This window comes from Manis javanica, chromosome 3, assembly GCF_040802235.1.
Source record: "Manis javanica isolate MJ-LG chromosome 3, MJ_LKY, whole genome shotgun sequence".
Classification (NCBI taxonomy): Eukaryota; Metazoa; Chordata; class Mammalia; order Pholidota; family Manidae; genus Manis; species Manis javanica.
In genome coordinates, this window is record NC_133158.1 from 163,761,484 (window position 1) to 163,783,073 (window position 21,590).

Genomic DNA, 21,590 nt, shown 5'->3' on the forward strand with positions numbered 1-21,590 from the left:
ACTACCCTCCCAGGGAAACCCCTGAGGCAAGGAGGCAGACTCCTTCACAAGCTGGATCTCCAGAGCCTCACACACAGCTGCTGCTCAATAAATACTTGTTTGGTAGCTGGCTGCAGAGTTCCCACAGCCAGGTTGAACAGCTAATGCCCCAGGGAAAGGAGGGGTTCTACTACTTTTGTCAAGGGAGACTGTCATGAGGGTGATGAGAGATGTCCAGAAAAATGCCATTATCAGAATCATCTGAGGAACTTTAAAAGTGCAAAGATTCTAGACTCTATATAAAGATTTCAACAGGATCTGGGGTTGGGGCAGAGAAAAGACTGCAAATTGACCTCACAGGTGATCTGGATGCACAGGTAGGTGGGACTTTGACTGATCCAACATTTTCATTTCACACATGAGTAAGTCAAGGCCCTCCAAAGGGACAATGACTCAACCCAAAGTTTCAATACTGGTTCATCAACAGGTATCTGTGATGGAAATCCCAAACCTCCCACCCACAAACTTTTCCCTGTCATTTCCTCCAAGACCTCGGGGTGTGAACAAAACTAAGGAAAGATGGTTAGTCCTTGGGAAGTACATAAACTATACACCCCATCTTGGCTGCAGCTCTGTAAATTCACTTTTTTGTTAATTTAACACTTTGCACTAAAAATGAATTCCACCTTCAAAGAATTAGGGCTAGGCTAAGTAAAGCCAGGGAACCAGGAAGAGGTCCTCTTTGCTTCCACTGGCAACAGGGCCAGCTCCACCCACTGTCACCCAGCAAAGAGGGCTGGAGGGCCACCCACACTTTCTCACTTCAGACAGGACAGGTGAGACAGGACAGACAACCACGTGTATAAAAGGCCCATGGGCAAAACCTTGAACTAGACACTTCAGACATCTTTCTCTTTTCTCCCTGCTGAGGTTAGAAACCATGTCTCAATTTTACAGACAAGGATAAGGAGGCTCAGAATTTTAAAGATCTGCTTTGGGTCCCACAGAGTTGATGAATAGAGCTGAGATTTGAGCTGAGATTTAAACCAGATCTGTCTGGCTCCGAACCACACTCTCTCCTACATCACACATCTCCCACCAGCCAGCCTGACAGCAATTTCTGTGTATGATGGAAAGGAGACCCCTCCTGGGGGATGCCTATTCCCAAGAACTTGGGGTAAAGGGTGTAGAGGGCTACAGGACCAGTGCTTAAGGAACCATCTAGTGTTGGAAACATCTCAAAGGTCAAGGCCCAGGTTTCATGATCTATTAAATAGGGATAAACTAATACCTATCGGCTGCCTCAGGATTGAACAAGTCATGAGATCCCTTCACAACTGCCATGTAAATGTTGTGACTGCCACCCTGCAAAAGGCTGTCAACACGAGGCAGTAGCCTCCTCAACTGACTTAGCGATCAAGCTGGTGGTCATGGAGATGTGGCCACATGGAGCGAGGATTGACACAACTTCCTGAAAGGTGAGCAGATCATGGACAAGTTTGGCCTGACACCCAGAACACTATGCTCTGCTCCACCACGACCACCCATTGCTCCTCCCTGTTCCCTCCAACACTTGCCATCCCTTCTCTCCAGCTCTCTTTTGCCCTCACCCAACGTTGGCCAAGTGCCAGGTACACTGGGTTCAGGAAGTATCAATGCACTCCCCTCTGCCTTGACACTGCGCCCACTCTCCACACTGTGCATTGCTTAAGAGTGTAGATCATAACTGACCACCCTGAATTGTCAGCATTTAAGTCCCCTGGGAGCACACACAGAAGGCCAGGACTAAATATTTGCTGGAGACACTGGCCATGAAGACTGACAACTACAAAGCCCTCTGCCCTAACTCAAGGCTCTGCATGGCTGATCTGATGGTCCTCTAGGTTTCCACCTACCCTCTTAGTGCTCAATAAATGGCAGTTCAGGTAGAGACATGGTCTCTTACAAGTTGGGTAAGAAGCGAGTCCTCCAGAGATACACTGTTGCCATTAAGTGTGGCTGTTTAACTGTAAATTAATTTAGTTGAATAAAGTTAATAAAATGTCATGTGCGCCATATTCCAAGGGCTCAAGAGCCACATGTGGCTCGTGGCTGCAGTACTGGACAGCAGAGATTATTTGCAGAACACTGCCATCATTGCGGAGAGATCTACTGAACAGCACTGCTCTGGTGCCTAGAGCCGGGTGAAAATCAGAGCTGCTGCTGGACAAACAAGCTCACAGCCAGACCATGGCTGAGGTGACACCCAAACCCTGAGGGTCTGGCCTACCGGACAACCAGTCTGCCTCTGTCTCAGGGCAGAAAGAGACCCCAGTGAAGGCCAAATGCTAAGGAAAGCCAGCAGCCGAAGGGCAAGTGTTTGTGCCACGTTTATAACCTTTAGGAGCATCCATTTGGCTGCTGAATAAGAGGTCAGAGAAGGGCAAAGTGGCTTCACACTGACCTGCTGGACAGCATCAAAGAGAGATGCCACAGAGCTTCATCCACACAGCTTCAAACTGTTCACCTACTCACCCAGCCTGGGACTTCTGGAGGAGCATCAAGCAACGAGGTTCAAATACAATATAGAAATGTGTGCCCAGGCAGGCTGGCTGCCCTGCCAGCTGGAAGCCCTGGCTCCTGCAGCACTGGAGTCTAACCCTCTGGAACATCCTCCCATAGTCCGCTCTGTGCCCCTGAATGTCCCACCCACTTCTGAACTGCTCCCCTGGAACACTCTTTTCCAGTTATCTTGATACTCCCTTCCCAAGCCCATGGTCCACGACTCAGCCCAAGGTCCTCTCTGCCTTCCCATGAAGCATCCCCACACACAGCCTGGCTTTCCCAGGAAAGACCCCCAGCAGTATGTGGTCTTTCCAGCCATCAGCATGGGCTGGCTGGCCCACAGGATGCTGCTGCACGCATTGCGGCACCCTGCACAGAGCCCCCTCCCCCAGGGGTCTTACAAGAGCTGGAGTCGAGGAGAGTCACTTAAGATCCTTGACCTTGGGCACCCCAGCACCTTTGAACCTCTTGTCTTGCCTCCTCACAAATCCTGTCAGGCATGTAAAATTTCCCAGCTGTACAACAACTGAGCTTCACTGATGATTAATATACGGACTCCTTATGACCCTAATCTTGTCTCCATCTGTAACAGTCTCAAAACAGACTCTTCAAAACTATCACTAAATTGATGGTTTATGTTTGGTGGGGGCAGAGGGGAGGGAGGAATATTGCACCACAAGGGAAACCAACTCCATGCCCAAAACTGACACCCTCAGCAAAATCATGCACACTGCAGGTATCAGTGAAGATCCTGCCACCGAGTGCTAGGGGACCAGCAAGAAGCATCCCTGTGGAGCAAATGGGCACTCTCCATTAGCAAGAGCAGGCTGAGAAAGCATTCCACCCTAGAGTTTGTGTTACAGGGAACTTGTCCTCAGCTCGGGGGACGTAACTGAAACTGGGGGGCCACTTCCTCCCTGAGGGAGGAGACTCCTTGCTTCCTATCTGCTAGCAGCAGACAGCCATACTTCCTCCCCAGCTCACCACTCACAGAAGAAAATTAACTCGAACTTTACACCCTTAACTGTCTTTCTCCCAGGGATTTTCTCCAACAGAAATGTCACTCAAGAACTGTGGACTGGGAGGAGCGAAGATGGCGGTGTGAGTAGGGCAGTGGAAATCTCCTCCCCAAACCATACATATTTTTGAAAATACAACAAATACAACTATTCCTAAGAGAGAGACCAGTGGATACAATACAACAGCCAGGCTACATCTACATCTAGGAGAACTCAGCATCTCACGAAGGGGGTAAGATACAAGCCGCAGCCTGGAGGGAGCAGAATGCTCCCCCCAACCCAGCTCCTGGTGTTGGGGGAAGGGGTCAGAGTGGGGAGGGAGTGGAAGCCCAGGACTGTTAAATACCCAGCCCTAGTGATTTGCACCAGGAACTCAGACATACACTACATGGTGTGCTGGAGATTAGAGAAAAGGAAAAGCAAAATCTGAGAGCAGGTCCTCACAACCAACTCCCCTGGGACAAAAGAAAAGTGAGTGCTTTCTGAAAGTCTTAAAGGGACAGGGGCCTCACAACTGGACGGAAGCATCCTGGCACACTCAGCCCAGCACCTGGGAATCCGGGGGAACTCCAGGCGCCCTAACCCCCTGGGCGGCAGGGCAGCTCTGAAGCCCCTTATGGCAATAAACAGCCTGCTAGTCATTACCCCGGCTGGTGCGGCCCCCAACACAGCGGCCCAGTAGCCGGAGAGTGGCTGAGCAGCACAGGAGCAGCTGCACGTGCCCACAGTGGCGGCGGAGCAGCCCAGGAGCAACCACGCGCACCCACAATGGCAGTCAAGCAGCTGGGGAGCAGCAGCGCATGCCCACAGTGGTGGCAGAACAGCCGAGGAGTGGCTGCATACCCAGCACTCGCCCAGAATCTCCTCCCAGTGCACAGCCACCCAGGCCAGACCTAAAGGCCGACACTGGAGCGCAGCTGCCCAGCGCAGGCAGAAGAAACGGGGGCAAGGCGCAAAGGGGCACAGCTCTTGCAGGAGAGTAATCCCAGTGCCCCTGCCACTCCCCGCAGGGCTCTGGGCGACGCTGACGGGGAACCTGCCCATGGTAACTTAGGGGATTAACCCGCAGGCTGCTCCAGGAGTGCAGGTAACCAACACAGGCAGCGGAGAAGGGCAAGGTGACCAGCAAACAGGAAAGGACTTTGGTCTCCTAGCTGACACACATTCTACCTGCCTACAGCTACCTCTATCACCATGTAAAGGCAGAAGAATTTGGTCCAGTCCAGAATTACCCAGACAACCCCCAAGAGAGGGCCTGGAGAGATAGACTTAACCAATCTTCCTGAAAAAGAATTCAAAATAAAGGTCATAGCCATGCTGATGGACCTGCAGAGAAATATACAAAAGCTAAAGGAGCAAGTAGGGATGGAAAATAAAGAAATAAAACAATCTCTGGAAGGACTTAAGAGCAGACTGGATGAGGTGCAAGAGGCCACTAATGGAATAGAAATCAGAGAACAGGAATACAGAGAAGCTGAGGGAGAGAGAGATAAAAGGATCTCCAGGAATGAAAGAATATCAAGAGAACGGTGTGACCAATCCAAACTGAACAATATTCGCATTATAGGGGTACCAGAAGAAGAAGAGAGAGAAAAAGGGATAGAAAGTGTATTTGAAGAAATAATTGCTGAAACCTTCCCCAAACTGGGGGAAGAAATAGTCTCTCAGATGATGGAGGCCCACAGAACTCCCTGAACAAGTGACCCAAAGAGGACAACACCAAGACACATAATAATTAAAATGGCAAAGATCAAAGACAAGGACAGAGTATTAAAGGCAGCCAGAGAGAGAAAAAAGGTCACCTACAAAGGAAAACCCATCAGGCTATCATCAGACTTCTCAACAGAAACCTTATAGGCCAGAAGAGAATGGCTTGATATATTTAATGCAATGAAACAGAAGGGCCTTGAATCAAGAATACTGTATCCAGCATGATTATCATTTAAATATGAAGGAGGGATTAAACAATTCCCAGACAAGCAAAAGTTGAGGGAATTTGCCTCCCACAAACCACCTCCACAGTGTATTTATTTTTTTTGAAAGGGCATCTCTCATATTTATTGACCAAATGGTTGTTAACAGGTGATGCTTGTTTTGAGAGAAATCTTCTGCATCTATGGATATTTTGTTGCCCTTGTCTAGCTTGGATTAATACTTAGTCTATAGGCACACACCTGATCATCTACATTTGCCCTCTTACAGCACTAAACTATGTTTTCTACCTTTATCTTGCATCTACCTACCACTTCAGCATTTTATTAAAAAAATAATAATGATAAGGGAGAAATGTGGGACTCACATATAAACCAAGTATAAAAATCAAACGAATAATCATATCTGACTTGATTGTTTATAGTTCATGATGCGTGATCAAAACCAAAAGTTTCTGTGATATGACTGCCCTTGCACTGTTCACCATGTAAGAACTTGTTCGTTATGCTTCAGAAGATTGGTGACTGTTGAGAATTAGGCTTGGGGTTGATTAATGATTGTTCATTGAGTTTCCTATACAGAATTTTATTGTTGTTCACAACCATTTGATCAATAAATGAGAGATGCCCTCTCAAAAAAGAAAAAAAAAAAAAAACAAGCGGGGTGACGTTCTAAGCCTCACCTCTGTTGGTTCTACAGGGTATTTTTAAAGGGACTGCTCTAGATGGAAGCACTTTTAAGGCTAAATAGATGTCAACAGAGAAAATAAAATCACACCTAAGAAAGAAGACTGACCAAATACTAACTAAAAGCAAAAAATAAAATCAACTACTCACAAAAGCAGTCAAAGGAAACACAAAATAGTACACGCAACAGAATAAAACACGCAACATATAAAGAATGAAGGAGGAGGAATAAGAAGGGAGAGAAATAAAGAATCATCAGAATGTGTTTATAATAGCTTAATAAGAGAGTTAAGTTAGACAGTTAGATAGTAAAGAAGCTACCCTTGAACCATTGGTAACCACAAATCAAACGCCTGCAATGGCAATAAGTATATATCTTTCAATAATCACCCTAAATGTAAATGGACTGAATGCACCAATCAAAAGACACAGAGTAACAGAATAGATAAAAAAGCAAGACCGATCTATATGCTAGTTACAAGAGACTCACCTCAAGCCCAAAGACATACACAGACTAAAGGTCAAGGGATGGAAAAAGATATTTCATGCAAACAAAAGGGAGAAAAGAACAGGTGTTGCAGTACTTGTATCAGACAAAACAGACTTCTAAACAAAGAAAGTAACAAGAGATAAAGAAGGACATTACATAATGATGAAGGGCTCAGTTCAACAAGAGGATATAACCATTATAAATATATATACACCCAACACAGGAGCACCAGCATATGTGAAACAAGTACTAACAGAATTAAAGGAGGAAATAGAATGCAATGGATTTGTTCTAGTAGACTTCAACACACCACTCACTCCAAAGGACAGATCAACCAGACAGAAAATAAGTTAGGACACAGAGGCACTGAACACACTAGAACAGATGGACTTAACAGACATCTACACAACTCTACACCCAAAGGCAGCAGGATACACATTCTTCTCAAGTGCACACGAAAGATTTTCCAGAATAGACAAAATATTAGGCCACAAAAAGAGCCTCAGTAAATTTCAAAAGACTGAAATTCTACCAGCCAACTTCTCATACCACAAAGGCATAAAACCAGAAATAAATTGTACAAAGAAAACAAAAAGGCTCACAAACACATGGCGGCTTAACAACATGCTCCTAAATAATCAATGGATCAATGACCAAATTAAAATAGAGATCAAATAATATATAGAGACAAATGACAATGACAGTATAAAGCCCCCAGTTCTGTAGGACACAGTGAAAGCAGTCTTAAGAGGAAAGTATATAGCAATCCAGGCCTATTTAAAGAAGGAAGAACAATCCCAAATGAATAGTCTAAAGTCACAATTATTGAAATTGGATAAAGAAGAACAAACGAGGCCCAAAGTCAGCAGAAGGAGGGACATAATAAAGACCAGAGAAGTAACAAATAAAATTGAGAAGAATAAAACAATAGAAAAAATCAATGAAACCAAGAGCTGGTTCTTTGAAAAAATAAACAAAATAGATAAGCCCCTAGCCAGACTTATTAAGAGAAAAAGAGAATCTACACACATAAACAAAATCAGAAACGAAAAAGGAAAAATCACGACAGACCCCACAGAAGTACAAAAAATTATTAGAGAATACTATGAAAATCTATATGGTATCAAGCTGGAAAACCCAGAAGAAACGGACAACTTCCTATAAAAATACAACCTTCCAAGACTGACCAAGGAAGAAACAGAAAATCTACACAGACCAATTACGAGCAAAGAAATTGAATCGGTAATCAAAAAACTACCCAAGAACCAAACCACTGGTCCAGATAGATTCACTGCTGAATTTTATCAGACATACAAAGAAGACATAATACCCGTTCTCTGTAAAGTTTTCCAAAAAATAGAAGAGAAGGGAATACTTCCAAACTCCCCACCAAAAAAGAAAATTACAGACCAATATCCCTGATGAACGTAGATGCAAAAATGCTCAAGAAAATATTAGCAAACCGAATTCAAAAATATATCAAAAGGATCATACACCACGACCAAGTGAGATTCATGCCAAGGATGCAAGGATGGTACAACATTCAAAAATCCATCAACATCATCCACCACATAAATAAAAAGAAGGACAAAAACCACATATCATCTCCATAGATGCTGAAAAAGCATTCGACAAAATTCAACATCCATTCATGATAAAAACTCTCAGCAAAATGGGTATAGAGGGCAAGTACCTCAACATAATAAAGGCCATATATGACAAACCCACAGCTAACATCATACTGAATAGCGAGAAGCTGAAAGCTTTTCCTCTGAGATCGGGAACAAGACAGGGATGCCCACTCTCCCCACTGTTATTTAACATAGTACTGGAGGTCCTAGCCACGGCAATTAGACAAAACAAAGAAATACAAGGAATCCAGACTGGTAAAGAAGAAGTCAAACTGTCACTATTTGCAGATGACATGATGTTGTACATAAAAAACCCAAAAGACTCCACTCCCAAACTACTAGAACTGATATCTCAATTCAGCAAAGTTGCAGGATACAAAATTAACACACAGAAATCTGTGGCTTTCCTATACACTAAGAATGAATCAATAGAAAGAGAAATCAGGAAAACAATTCCATTCACAATTGCATCAAAAAGAATAAAATACCTAGGAATAAACCTAACCAAGGAAGTGAAAGACCTATACCCTGAAAACTATAACACCCTCTTAAGAGAAATTAAAGAGGACACTCACAAATGGAAACTCATCCCATGCTCTTGGCTAGGAAGAATTAATATCATCAAAATGGCCATCCTGCCCAAAGCAGTATACAGATTTGATGAAATCCCTTTCAAATTACCAACAACATTCTTCAATGAACTGGAACAAATAGTTCAAAAATTCACATGGAACCACCAAAGACCCCAAATAGTCAAAGCAATCCTGAGAAGGAAGAATGAAGTTGGGGGGATCTCGCTTCCCAACTTCAAGCTCTACTACAAAGCCACAGTAATCAAGACAATTTGGTACTGGCACAAGAACAGAGCCACAGACCAGTGGAACAGACTACAGAGTCCAGATATTAACCCAAAGATATACAGTCAATTAATATATGATAAAGGAGCCATGGACATAAAATGGGGGAAATGACAGCCTCTTCAACAGCTGTTGTTGGCAAAACTGGACAGCTACATGTAAGAGAATGAAACTGGATCATTTTCTAACCCCATACACAAAAGTAAATTCAAAATGGATCAAAGATCTGAATGTAAGCCAAGAAACCATAAAAGTCTTAGAAAAAAATATAGGCAAAACTATCTTGGACATAAACATGAGTGACTTCTTCATGAACATATCTCCCTAGGCAAGTGAAACAAAAGCAAAAATGAACAACTGGGACTACATCAAACTGAAAATCTTCTGTACAGCAAAGGATACTGCCAATAGAACAAAAAGGTATCCTACAGTATGGGAGAATATATTCATAAATGACAGATATGATAAAGGGTTGACATCCAAAATATATAAAAAGCTCACGCACCTCAACAAACAAAAATCAAATAATCCAATTAAAAAATGGTCAGAGAAGCTGAACAGACAGTTCTCCAAAGAAGAAATTCAGATGGCCAGATGACACATGAAAAGATACTCCACATCACTAGTCATCAGAGAAATGCAAACTAAAACCGCAATGAGATATCGCCTCACATCAGTAAGGATCACCACCATCCAAAAGACAAACAACAGCAAATGTTGGCGAGGCTGTGGAGAAAGGGGAACCCTCCTACACTGCTGGCGGGAATGTAAATTAGTTCAACCATTGTGGAAAGCAGTATAGAGGTTCATCAAAATGCTCAAAATAGAAATACCATTTGACCCAGGAATTCCACTCCTAGGAATTTACCCTGAGAATACAGCAGCCCAGTTTGAGAAAGACAGATGCACCCCTATGTTTATCGTAGCACTATTTACAATAGCCAAGAATTGGAAGCAACCTAAATGTCCATCGGTAGATGAATGGATAAAGAAGATGTGGTACATATACACAATGGAATACTACTCAGCCATAAGAAGAGGGAAAATCCTACCATTTGCAGCAACATGGATGGAGCTGGAGGGTATTACGCTCAGTGAAATAAGCCAAGCGGAGAAAGAGAAATACCAAATGATTTCACTCATCTGTGGAGTATAAGAACAAAGAAAAAATTGAAGTAACAAAACAGCAGCGGAATTACAGAACCAAAAAATGGACTAACAGGTACCAAAGGGAAAGGAACTGGGGAGGATGGGTGGGCAGGGAGGGATAAGGTGGGGGAAGAAGAAGGGGGGTATTAAGATTAGCATGCATGGTGGGGAGGGAGAAAGGGGAGGGTGGGCTGCACAACACAGAGAGAAGTAGTGATTCTACAACATTTTGCTATGCTGATCGACAGTGACTGTAAAGTGGTTTATAGGGGGGACCTGATATAGGGGAGAGCCTAGTAAACATAATATTCTTCATGTAAGTGTAGATTAAAGATTTTTTAAAATAGTAAAGAAAGAAAGAAAAGGGGGATTACTCCTTGATAGGATAAAACTAATGGTAAATCAATGATTAATGCATGCTTTAAATATCCTTAATTTTGATCACTTAAAGGGTGTCAGATTTTTGGCTATGGAGGTACACTTTTCTTATAATATTCCTTTCTCTTAAAAAAAAAAAAAAGCAGTTCCTGTGTGGTGACCTCCAATGAGTTCTACACAATGGTATAAAGGGCATATCAAAGTGTGGGCAAAGGGTCTGTTTGTGTTTATACAGAAGATCAAAGCCTAATTTGGCTACCCAGAAAATGAACTAAGATACAATATGAAGAACTTCCAACATCAGCACTCACTGGAAGACTCATACCAGAAGATGATCATCAAAAAACCTCCACAAAGATCCAGGCGATGCTGCAGTTGTAGCTGCATTCATCCCACCGTTTCCTGGACTTGCCATTGGAATGAAGAAGGAGATATCTAAGCTGGCCTGTGCATACAGTAAAACAACAAATTTGACTGGATCTATACTGTTGGAACTCAACCAAGAATTAGGAGATGTGCAAGTTGTAGCGCTCCAAAATCTTATGACTACAGACTATCTACTGTTAAAAGAACATATGGGATGTGAACAGTTCCCAGGAATGGGTTGTTTTAATTTGTCTGATTTCTCTCAGACTGTTCAAGTACAGTTGGACAATACCCATCATATCATAGACAAATTTTCACAAATGCCTAGGGTGCCTAACTGGTTTTCTTGGCTTCACTGGAGATGGCTGGTAATTATAGATCTGCTTTGGTTATGTAAAAAATAAAACCAAAAAACTACAATGAGGTATCACCTCACACCAGTAAGGATGGCTGCCATCCAAAAGACAAACAACAACAAATGTTGGCGAGGCTGTGGAGAAAGGGGAACCCTCCTATACTGCTGGTGGGGATGTAATTAGTTCAACCATTGTGGAAAGCAGTACGAAGGTTCATCAAAATGCTCAAAACAGACTTACCATTTGACCCAGGAATTCCACTCCTAGGAATTTACCCTAAGAACACAGCATTCAAGTTTGAGAAAGACAGATGCACCCCTATGTTTATCGCAGCACTATTTACAATAGCCAAGAATTGGAAGCAACCTAAATGTCCATCGGTAGATGAATGGATAAAGAAGATGTGGTACATATACACAATGGAATACTACTCAGCCATAAGAAGAGGGCAAATCCTACCATTTACAGCAACATGGATGGAGCTGGAGGGTATTATGTTCAGTGAAATAAGCCAAGCGGAGAAAGAGAAATACCAAATGATTTCACTCATCTGTGGAGTATAAGAACAAAGGAAAAACTGAAGGAACAAAACAGCAGCGGAATCACAGAACCCAAGAATGGACTAACAGGTACCAAAGGGAAAGGGACTGGGGAGGATGGGTGGGTAGGGAGGGATAAGGGGTGGGGGGAGAAGAAGAGGGGTATTAAGATTAGCATGCATGGGGGGGGTGGGAGAAAGGGGAGGGCTGTACAAGACAGAGAGGAAAGTAGTGATTCTAGAACACTTTGCTATGCTGATCGATAGTGACTGTAAAGTGGTTTATAGGGGGGACCTGGTATAGGGGAGAGCCTAGTAAACATAATATTCTTCGTGTAAGTGTGGATTAAAGATAACAAAAAAAAAAAAAAGAAAGAAAGAGAAGGGGGATTACTCCCTGATAGGATAAAACTAACTGTAAATCAACGATTAACGCATGCCTTAAATATCCTTAATTTTGATCACTTAAAGGGTGTCATGTCAGATGATCGGCTATGGATGTACACTTTTCTGATAATATTCCTTTCTCTTAAAAAAAAAAAAAAAGCAGTTCCTGTGTGGTGACCTCCAATGAGTTCTACACAATGGTATAAAGGGTATATCAAAGTGTAGGCAAAGGGTCTGTTTGTGTTTATACAGAGGATCAAAGCCTAATTTGGCTACCCAGAAAATGAACTAAGATATGATATGAAGAACTTCCAACATCAGCACTCTCGGGAAGAGACATATCAGAAGATGATCATCAAAAAACCTCCACAAAGATCCAGGCGATGCTGCAGTTGTAGCTGCATTCATCCCACCGGTTCCTGGACTTGCCATTGAAATGAAGAAGGAGATATCTAAGCTGGCCTGTGCATACAGTAAAACAACAAATCTGACTGGATTTATACTGTTGGAACTCAACCAAGAATTAGGAGAAGTGCAAGTTGTAGCGCTCCAAAATCTTACGACTACTGACTATCTACTGTTAAAAGAACATATGGGATGTGAACAGTTCCCAGGAATGGGTTGTTTTAATGTCTGATTTCTCTCAGACTGTTCAAGTACAGTTGGACAATATCCACTATATCATAGACAAACTTTCACAAATGCCTAGGGTGCCTAACTGGTTTTCTTGGCTTCACTGGAGATGGCTGGTAATTATAGATCTGCATTGGTTATGTAACTGTATTCCTATTATGTTAATGTGTGTGTGCAATTTAATTAGTAGTTTAAAACCTATACATACTTAAGGTACTCTACAAGAAGATATGTCAAAGAAATAATCAATCTTCCCATGTTTTCTTCCATCTGCTACCTCTATAGCTTTTCTTCTTCCTTCCTAATTACAACCCTTAAATAGAATTCATGCCTCATATCGAATTCACCGAGTATCATAACTCCTCCAGGTGGTAAAGATACCTCAAGACAAATGCTGGGCATAGAAGTCACAGGGCATAAACCTGCAAAGAAGTAAAAAGCTAACCTTTTCAAACAATATGGCTTCTCTCTCTTACCAACTTTACATCTCCCTGTATGGCCCCGGAAGATGACTGGTTAGCCAGAGACGGGTAAGATTCCTCAAGGGAGGAACAACCTAAGACAGGCACAGTCGCAGGGGGGCCATCAGGTGAGAAATTGGGGATCAACAGAGGTGAGGCTTAGAACCTCACCTGCCCTGTTTTGAGAGAAATCTTCTGCATCCGTGGATGTATTATTGACCTTGTCTAGCTTGGATTAACACATAGTGTACAGGCACACACCTGATCATCTACATTTGCTCTCTTACAACACTAAACTATGTTTTCTACCTTTATCTTGCATCTACCTACCACTTCAGCATTTTATTAAAAAAAATAAGAAGAAGAAGAATAAAGGGAGAAATGTGGGATTCACATATAAATCAAGTATAAAAATCAAACGAATATTCATATTTGACCTGATTGTTTATAGTTCATAATGAGTGATCAAAACCGAAAGTTTCTGTGATGAATGCCCCTGTACTGTTCACCATGTAAGAACTTATTCACTATGTAAGAATTTGTTCACCATGTAAGAACTTGTTCGTTATGCTTCAGAAGATTGGAGCCTGACGAGAATTAGGCTGGGGTGGATTAATGATTGTGCATTGAGCATTGACTCCCCTATACAGAATTTTATTGTTGTTAACAACCATTTGATCAATAAATATGAGAGATGCCCTCTCAAAAAAAAAAAAATGGGCAAAGGACCTGAATAAACATTTTTCCAAAATAAACACAACAAATAGCCATAGACACATGAGAAGATGCTTAACATTGCTAATCATTAAGGAAATGCAAATTAAACCACAATATGATACCATTTCACACACATTAGGATGGTCATAACAACAAAACAGAAAATAACAGGCACTGACAAGGATGCAGAAAAACTGGAATCCTTGTGCACTGCTGCTAGGGATGTAAAATGATGTGGCTGCTACGGAAAACACTATGGTGGTTACTTAAAAAGTTAAACACAGAATTACTATGTGATTCAAAAATTCCACTTCTGTGTATAAAACCAAAGGAATTGAAAATAGGTACTTAAACAGATACTTGTAGTCATTACTCACAACAGCCAAAAGCTAGAAGTAACTCAAGATGAAGGTATAAACAAAATATGGTATACATATAATGGAGTATTATTCAGCCTTCAAAAAAAAGTTTTGATACATGTTATAACGTGGCTGACCCTGAATACATTATGCTGAGTGAAATAAGCCAGTCATGGAAAGGGAAATATTGTATGATTCTACTTACATAATGTGATACCTAAAGTAGTCAAGTTCAAAGAGACAGAAAGTAAAATGGTGGCTGCCAAGAACTGAGGCAAGAGGAAATGCAGAATCATTGTTCAATAGGAACAGAGATTCAATGAGATTCAATTTGGGATGATGAGAAAGTTGTGGAAATAGTGATATAATTACATAACATTGTGAATGCACTTAATGCCAATGAATTGTACACTTAAAACAGTAACTTTTATATTACATATATCCTATCACAATAAAAAAAAGTGATTAAAAAAATAATCAGGCCATATTACCAGCTCCTTGAGAGAATGCCTCTTTAAAGGATAGTTTTCCGATGGCCCGGGGCATCCTTCCCATGGCAAAGGGCTCTGAGGATGTTATTTTGTCCTCTTTATTGACGTCAAACCCAGTCCCAGTAATTTGGGCCCCAAATCCAAGCTAACAGCACGGGCTGACAAGCCATTGTTGGAAAGGCTGGGCTTGAGCTTCCCAAGTGAGGCCGTAAATTGCCAACAAAATCAGAAGCCAATCTGGCTACTTTTCACTCTCTATTACTTCTTCTCTCTTTCCCACAGGACACCAGAAGGCCATCATGCAGAAAGGAAACAGGCCAGACCCACCAGGTTGACTTTCTAAAGTTACCAAGTGGAGTCCCTGTTTTCCCCCTATCCCTGGCAAGTCTAGATATTTACTGTCCTTTGCATTTCACGGAGTTGAGGACAGAGTTTTCACCCACCCAGTAACAGCAGAACCAAACACCCCTACCCTCTGTAGTCTCTAGGTCCCTTTCACACAGATTATCGTGTTCTGATCTTAAAGTCACCCAGTGATAATGAATATATAGAGGTGGTTATCCTCCACAGGAGACATGAAGAAACCGGGGCTCATTGAGATAAAGCAATGTCCCAAGTTCCACAGTCCCAAGCTACAGGGCTAGGGTTTGCACACAGGCAGTGAACTTCAGAGTTCTCTTTCCTCTCGATTACTCAGAGAGATGAACAAGCAGGAATTAGACCATTTTGGTGTCAAACAGGAGCAAGGAAAACACTTTCAAATTTGGCAACTAATAGGAGTAGGAGATCCATCCCCAGAGAAACATTCTGGAACAGAATAAGCGCTCTGCTCTTTCCGAGTTCCACCCTGACCTAGAAATGCGGGGTTTTTGCACTCAAGTGATTCCAGCTGGGAGCCCAGAGCACAGTCCTGTACTGCCCTGCCCAAGGAGCCCTTGCGGACAGGGGAAGGTCTGCCAGACATGGAATTTCACCAGGGCTGGAAGGCCGACTAAGTCACGGGAAAAACGGAAGATTCAAGGCGCTCAGGCGCGAACAAATCGTGCCTAAATCAACGGCCATCTGAAACTAGAAGCGGCCCTGGAAACTCACACGGTAAACACCACACACCCAGGACAAAGGGCCTGTGACCCGCGGACCACGCCCACTTGCCTGCGCATGCGCAACGCCGGCTTCAGCGCTCTCGGGGACTGCGCAGGTTAGCAACAGATTTCGTGGGCGGGCACCGACCTACTGCACATGCGCGTCCTCGCAGCTGCTTTTTCCTCGTAGTTCCCTGCCCGGTCGTTCCCTGTTCCGGGTGCGAACGCTGGCTTTCTCAGCCACGGCCCTTCCTTCGCATTCCTCACCTTGCGCCCTGTTTTCTCTCGCAGGGCTTTCAGTCGTTCTTTTCGCCGCAACGCCTCTTCCTCTAGCCGGCCCACACCGGCTGTAGTGGCCGCCATCTTACCCACCCTCCTCCTCCTCTCGTCCGGCAGCGCGCTGGTCCAAGGTGTGGAGAACAGGAAGTCCTGAAAGCCAATCAATGCCGAGTTGCTATAGCCGGGCCCGCTCTCTTTCTACCCCACAACTCTCCTAGCCCTCGGAAGGCAGTCAAACGAAAAGGCTCTAAGGCTCGATTCGTCCAACGCCAATCAGTGAGAAAGCAGCCAGTGAAGTCAGACCTGAGTGAAGGAAGATAGAGCGCGTCGATCGCTCTGGTTTTGCCTAAGTGCCAACCACAGCTCAATCCATGCTGGCCACTTGAAATGTGCAGACCCATTCTTGTGCACTTGTCCTGATTCTTCAAGCTTCATGTTTTCAAGAAGCCTTCCCTGACTCTCCACTCCTAGGTCAGCCTGTCTTTTCCTCTCCAACTATCAGTTGCTCCTTGGATGCACTTGTCCACGGGCCCCTAGCCCATTCTCTCTCCACTCTCAGCTCAAAGTCTGTGCGGTACAGGGCTTGCCTGGATGGCCATTTGCCTCGGGGCTCATGGATGATCAGGTGATGCAAAGTACCCAGGGTAAGGCTATCTGACCCGGAGAAGAGCAAACCCCAACCTGGCCCAGTGGGCCCCAAGGAACCCTCTAAGCTTTGTTCGTGAGAACTAGGATGAGAGTTGGTTTCACCTCAACTGCAGTAAATGACCACGAGGTGCACTGCCACCCAGGACAAGCGGCCGGTGTCTTCTTTCCCGCATTAATCAACATGCTCTGACAATTGAAAGACCACTTAGGCTGAAGTACAGATCTAATAGCTTTGGGTGTCCCCAAAGCCACACCCCCTCTCACCTGCGGAGTCAAAGCCATAGCTCCTTAGTCCCAGGCACACCATGACTTGTCTGTGAGCAAAGCTGTTCCTTGACTGGGCCTGCCTTCCCAGCTCCCTTTAGGGGCTCCTGTGCCACAGACCTCTGTCCAGCCTCTCAAAACGACCCCCTTGACCTCACCTGGGCCTTTCAGTAGCCTCTCCCCCACATTGGGTGGGGTGCCCTAGGAAGGCCTGGTTTGCAGGTAGTACCTGGTCCACAGGTAGCAGGTGCTCAGAAAATGTCAGCTCAGAGGTAGGATGGAAGGGGGCATGAGGTACCGTCTCGCTTTTAATTTCTTGACGTTAAAAAGAAAAAATGTGAAGCAAGTGCTGGGTCCTGGGGTACAGACTGCGTGCACCAGAGCATCCAGGAAGGCTTCCTGGAGGAGGGGACCCTTGAGGATTGCCTAAATTTCCCAAGGATATGCCAGACAGGTGGAGGCACTGCTCCCGCAGAGATACTTCAGGCTTGTTTGCTGCTCTCTGATTCCCATCTTGCTCCATAAACAGTAAGAGCAAAAACAGTGGCACTTCGGTCTCTTCATAAAGCTCTGGGAGAGCACCTGCCACGTGGTTGGCGCTACAAGTGTTTGTCATGGTTGTCACCATTGCTTGTTGAAGGACCCCGGCCATTTGCACGCAACCCACAGCCCCTTATCCCCACTCCGCTAGCCTGTCCTTTGCGTGAATGGAGGTAATTCCAGCCAGGCGGGCTGCGTCCGGGCGGATTGAGACCCGGGGCAAGTCTGGAATACCTGACCTCGACTCCGGTCTGGGGGGCTCAGATTGGCCGTTCCCGAGGCACTGGTGGTGGCGCAGACTGCTGAGGGGAAGGATGCGGGGAGCACTCCTGGCTGCCTTGACCTCAGGCTCCTCCTCCCGCCGGGCTCCACGCCCTTTGCACGGTCCTGGGAGAGGCGGGGCAGCGGTGGAGGCAGCTCAGTGCAGGAAGCCAGGCAGCGGCTGGCCGGGAAGGAGGAGGGGCATGCAGACTTGGGTGGCTCAGCGCAGCGGGGACCAGTACTACTTCCCCCGATAGTACCGCGCCGCTCCGCCCCGGAGTGACGCCCTCCGCCCATGGGCTTGGCCGAGGGCTACCGGCGGGCGGCGCGGAGGAGGCGGCGGCGACGGCAGGTGGCGCGCAGCAGGGCCGGAGCTGGGCCGGGCCATGGCCGCCTCGGAGCGGCTCTACGAGTTGTGGCTGCTCTACTACGCGCAGGTGAGCCCGCCCAGCCCCGCGTCCTCCGTACCCCCAGGTCCGCGCGCCCCGCGCCAGCTGCACCTGCGCCCCGCGCTTGCGTTCAGTGATGCTAGGGGTCGAGTAAGTGTGCGCGCGCTCCTGGTGTGCTCGAGCTCCGCGAACACGTGTGAGCCCCCGGCCCGCCGGTGCCCCTGGCACTTATACCTGGGGACGACCCTGGCAGACACGCTTCTAACAAGAGCCTCTCGGGTGGGGACCACGAAGCCTCAGTCCTGCCGGAGGAGAGGGGCCTGGACCAAGAGGGGACACTTACCCCTTTTATAAATGGGGAAACTGAGACCCAGAAAATAAACGAAAGACTGGCCTGGTCGGGAGGGGCAAGAGGGCTTAATTTGCATTTGGGCTTGCCCCTCCTGTGGGTACGGCACCTTTATGTGGTCATGGCCACGGTTCTGAGTTGGCTGGGGGTCCCAGCAGGTGGGGGGGGGAACCCTGTTGTGGTCCGACTTAGGTCCGACTTAAGTCAACTCAGACCCCAACCCCCTACAGTGAACTTGAAGGGATGAGCTCTTACCTGACCCGAAGCTGTCCCCTACCCCTACCCCTGGGGAGGAGATGGGCCTCGGGTGCAGCCAAAAGAAAGGATTTGCTTGGGATGCTAAGAGTGGAGGTAGGGATATGACCTAGGAGGGATGTTTGAAAGACATGGAGGGAAGCTCTTTCCTCTTGAGCAACCTGTCCTGTCTTAGAGACTACCTCAAGTGGCCTCAGAAAGTGAAGGGAGTGACTCTGACCCAGGTGTCCTGTCAGAGCTGAGAACCTGGTGTCCCCCAAATACTGTCTACCCCCACTTTTCTGTCTGCATCCACAGCAGGGAGGGATCCCAGGATAGCACCCCTCTCCCCTTCACCTAATGCCAGCTTCCCTCCCTGTACCTGCCTGGCATCATGCCCCTGGCTCAGGTGTGCCCTGGGCACAATGGACTGTTGTGTGCTCCTGATCTTGTCACTAGGGGGAAGTTTATGCTCAGATAAGCTGGCCCTCTGTGAAGAGGCTGCCCACTGTCTCCCAGGACTGCAGGCCCCATCTGGGGCCCCAGGAACCTGTAATCCGTGCCATAAGGGCCGCAGCTCCTTGAGTCTGCTCAGGTGGTGAGAGGTTCAGGCCCCTGGGAGTAGAATCCCTCTTGGTGTGTCCCAAGGCATGGTCTTCATACCTCTAAGCCTCTGTTTCCCTATCTGCAAATTTGGCACAGCCCTGACCTCAGAGGTGACCTAGACTCTGCAGAGGGATAGCCAGTATGGCTGGTTCAGGCCAGAGGAAGACTCCTGCTTCCTTGGCCTTATTGGGTCTCCTCCCCCCAGCCTCTTTTTCCATCTTCAAGGGTTGGTCCTTGCAAATGAGTAAAAATTTGGAAGGTAACCGCACCTGGCCCTCATGACTCAGACTGTCCTTGTGGCCATGGGCAAGTTCTCAGTCCTTAATTTCTTCACCTGTGAACCAGGTGAAGTGGGCCTTGAGCCAGCCATTGTGTTTGAAAGATGTTAGTGGTGGGTCTTCAGGCTGGGTGGCATGCTGCTTTGCAGAGCATGTCTGGGTACAGTCCCCCAGGACTGTTCCTCCAGCATGGTTGCCTCCCGCTGCCCCTTGTAGCTGAGCTCTGCAAATTTTCCACCCACCCGCCTGCTCCCTCAGGAGGTGTTCAGCACTGTCCTGTGCTGAGTCTCCCTCTTCCGGTTCCTCACCTCATAGGGCAGGTTTGGGGCAAGGGCTGGCTATAGCCTGGGAGCCTAGACAGGCAGGGGGCGGGCTGGACCCACAAACAAATCCAGGATGTGAGAGTGAACTGGGGAGCCAGGCGGCGCCAGGCCGCCTGGGGAGAGGAAGCCCCAGTCAGCCTCCCTGCACTGCCTTCCTGCCCGCTTGTCCTGCTCCTACTCCCGGAACCTGGGCCCCACCCCTCTGTGCTGGGCTCCCTGGGGGTGGGGGCTGTGCCACTTTGAGCCCTGCTAGGGTACTATTGTGTGTGCGCCAGGGGGAGGGGGTAAGAGGAGGTCAGGATTGGACTGACAGAGGGTGTTAAGAGACCCCTTTTTGGCCAGCCAGCCACCCAACCAGAAGGTTCCCCCACCACCTGTGCCCCTCCCTTCAGCAGTGAAAGCTGACATCAGCTGGCAAACCTGTTTCCCCAGTCATGGATCTAGGCCCGCCCTGGGTAGCACCCCTCTTTCTGCCCTTCCTTTCCCCTCACGGACCCAAGTTCAGAGCTACCCACCCCTCCCTCTGTGGGCCCTGCTCAGCTCAGTGGGGAAGAAGTGGCTGTGGATGGCTACCCAAGGAGGAAGGCCCTAGAGCCCCTGGGCACAGCTCAGTCTGGGCACCTCTCAGGGCCCTAGCGTGGAAACGAAAGCAGGGTCATACCAGGGTCATCAGACTAGACTGAGGGAGGGTCCTGGCAACAGAGCTGCGGCCCACCCTCCATCCTGTGTCTAGTCCTGTGGGCAGGAAGCCTCAGGTGGCTCTGCACCCTGGAATGTTTCCTCTGCATGGAGCCTGTTCCTCCTGTTCAAGGAGGCTTTCCTCTCCTGTGCCTCCAGACCACACATCCCCATTTTGACCCTCATCGCCCTTGCTACCCTGCGACTTCCCTGGTGCCTCACATTTAATAGGTGCCCCTCAGATAAAGCTGAAATGCTTTATGGGGAAGATAGGCCCCAGAGCAGTGACCAACGGGGGAAGTCATGAGGAGGCTGAGCTGGGACCTTGAGGGCTGAGGGCCCAGGAACAGCAGGGGCAAGCACATGGGAAGTGCGAGAGGCGGTTGTCAGGAGTGAAGGGGAATGGCCTGTTGGATGGGTGGGAGCACACCCAGAAGACTCAGCCCAAAGGGTTTCCCCAGGGAGGAGAGTAAAGGAAGGGGTGAAAGGATAAGAGGACCGAGGCCAGCACCCAGCGGGCTGGCAGTTGGGCAGCATGTTAAAGTTATGCAACATAACAGACAAACAAGTGGCCCCCTTGCAGGAGCAGTGGTATTGCTCCACAGCCCCCCCAGTGAAAGGGAGCCCTGAGGGTGCTCAGGGTCACCAAGGTCAGAGTAAGGCCTTCAAGTTACAGGTGGAGAGCC

At 46.7% G+C, this 21,590-nt stretch overlaps 2 protein-coding genes across 7 annotated transcripts in view; one reads left to right on the forward strand and one right to left on the reverse strand.

Annotated features, from left to right (window-relative positions):
* The window catches only part of CCDC12 (coiled-coil domain containing 12), a 69,629-nt gene extending 51,556 nt beyond the window's left edge, over positions 1–18,073 (reverse strand). The window contains exon 1 of one of the 3 annotated variants that reach the window (XM_036991521.2): positions 16,204–17,091. In XM_036991521.2, coding sequence (XP_036847416.1) covers positions 16,204–16,418 — 215 coding nt within the window. In that variant the 5' untranslated portion in view covers positions 16,419–17,091. Of the gene's footprint in view, positions 1–16,203 lie in introns of all 3 variants that reach the window. The other 2 variants (XM_036991522.2, XM_073232286.1) reach the window with 2 other exon arrangements.
* Positions 18,074–18,211: 138 nt separating this feature from the next.
* Positions 18,212–21,590, forward strand: part of NBEAL2 (neurobeachin like 2) — a 29,250-nt gene continuing 25,871 nt past the window's right edge. For all 4 annotated transcript variants that reach the window (XM_017665823.3, XM_017665827.3, XM_017665826.3 and 1 more), the window contains exon 1: positions 18,212–18,484. In XM_017665823.3, coding sequence (XP_017521312.2) covers positions 18,434–18,484 — 51 coding nt within the window. In that variant the 5' untranslated portion in view covers positions 18,212–18,433. The remainder of the gene's footprint in view (positions 18,485–21,590) is intronic.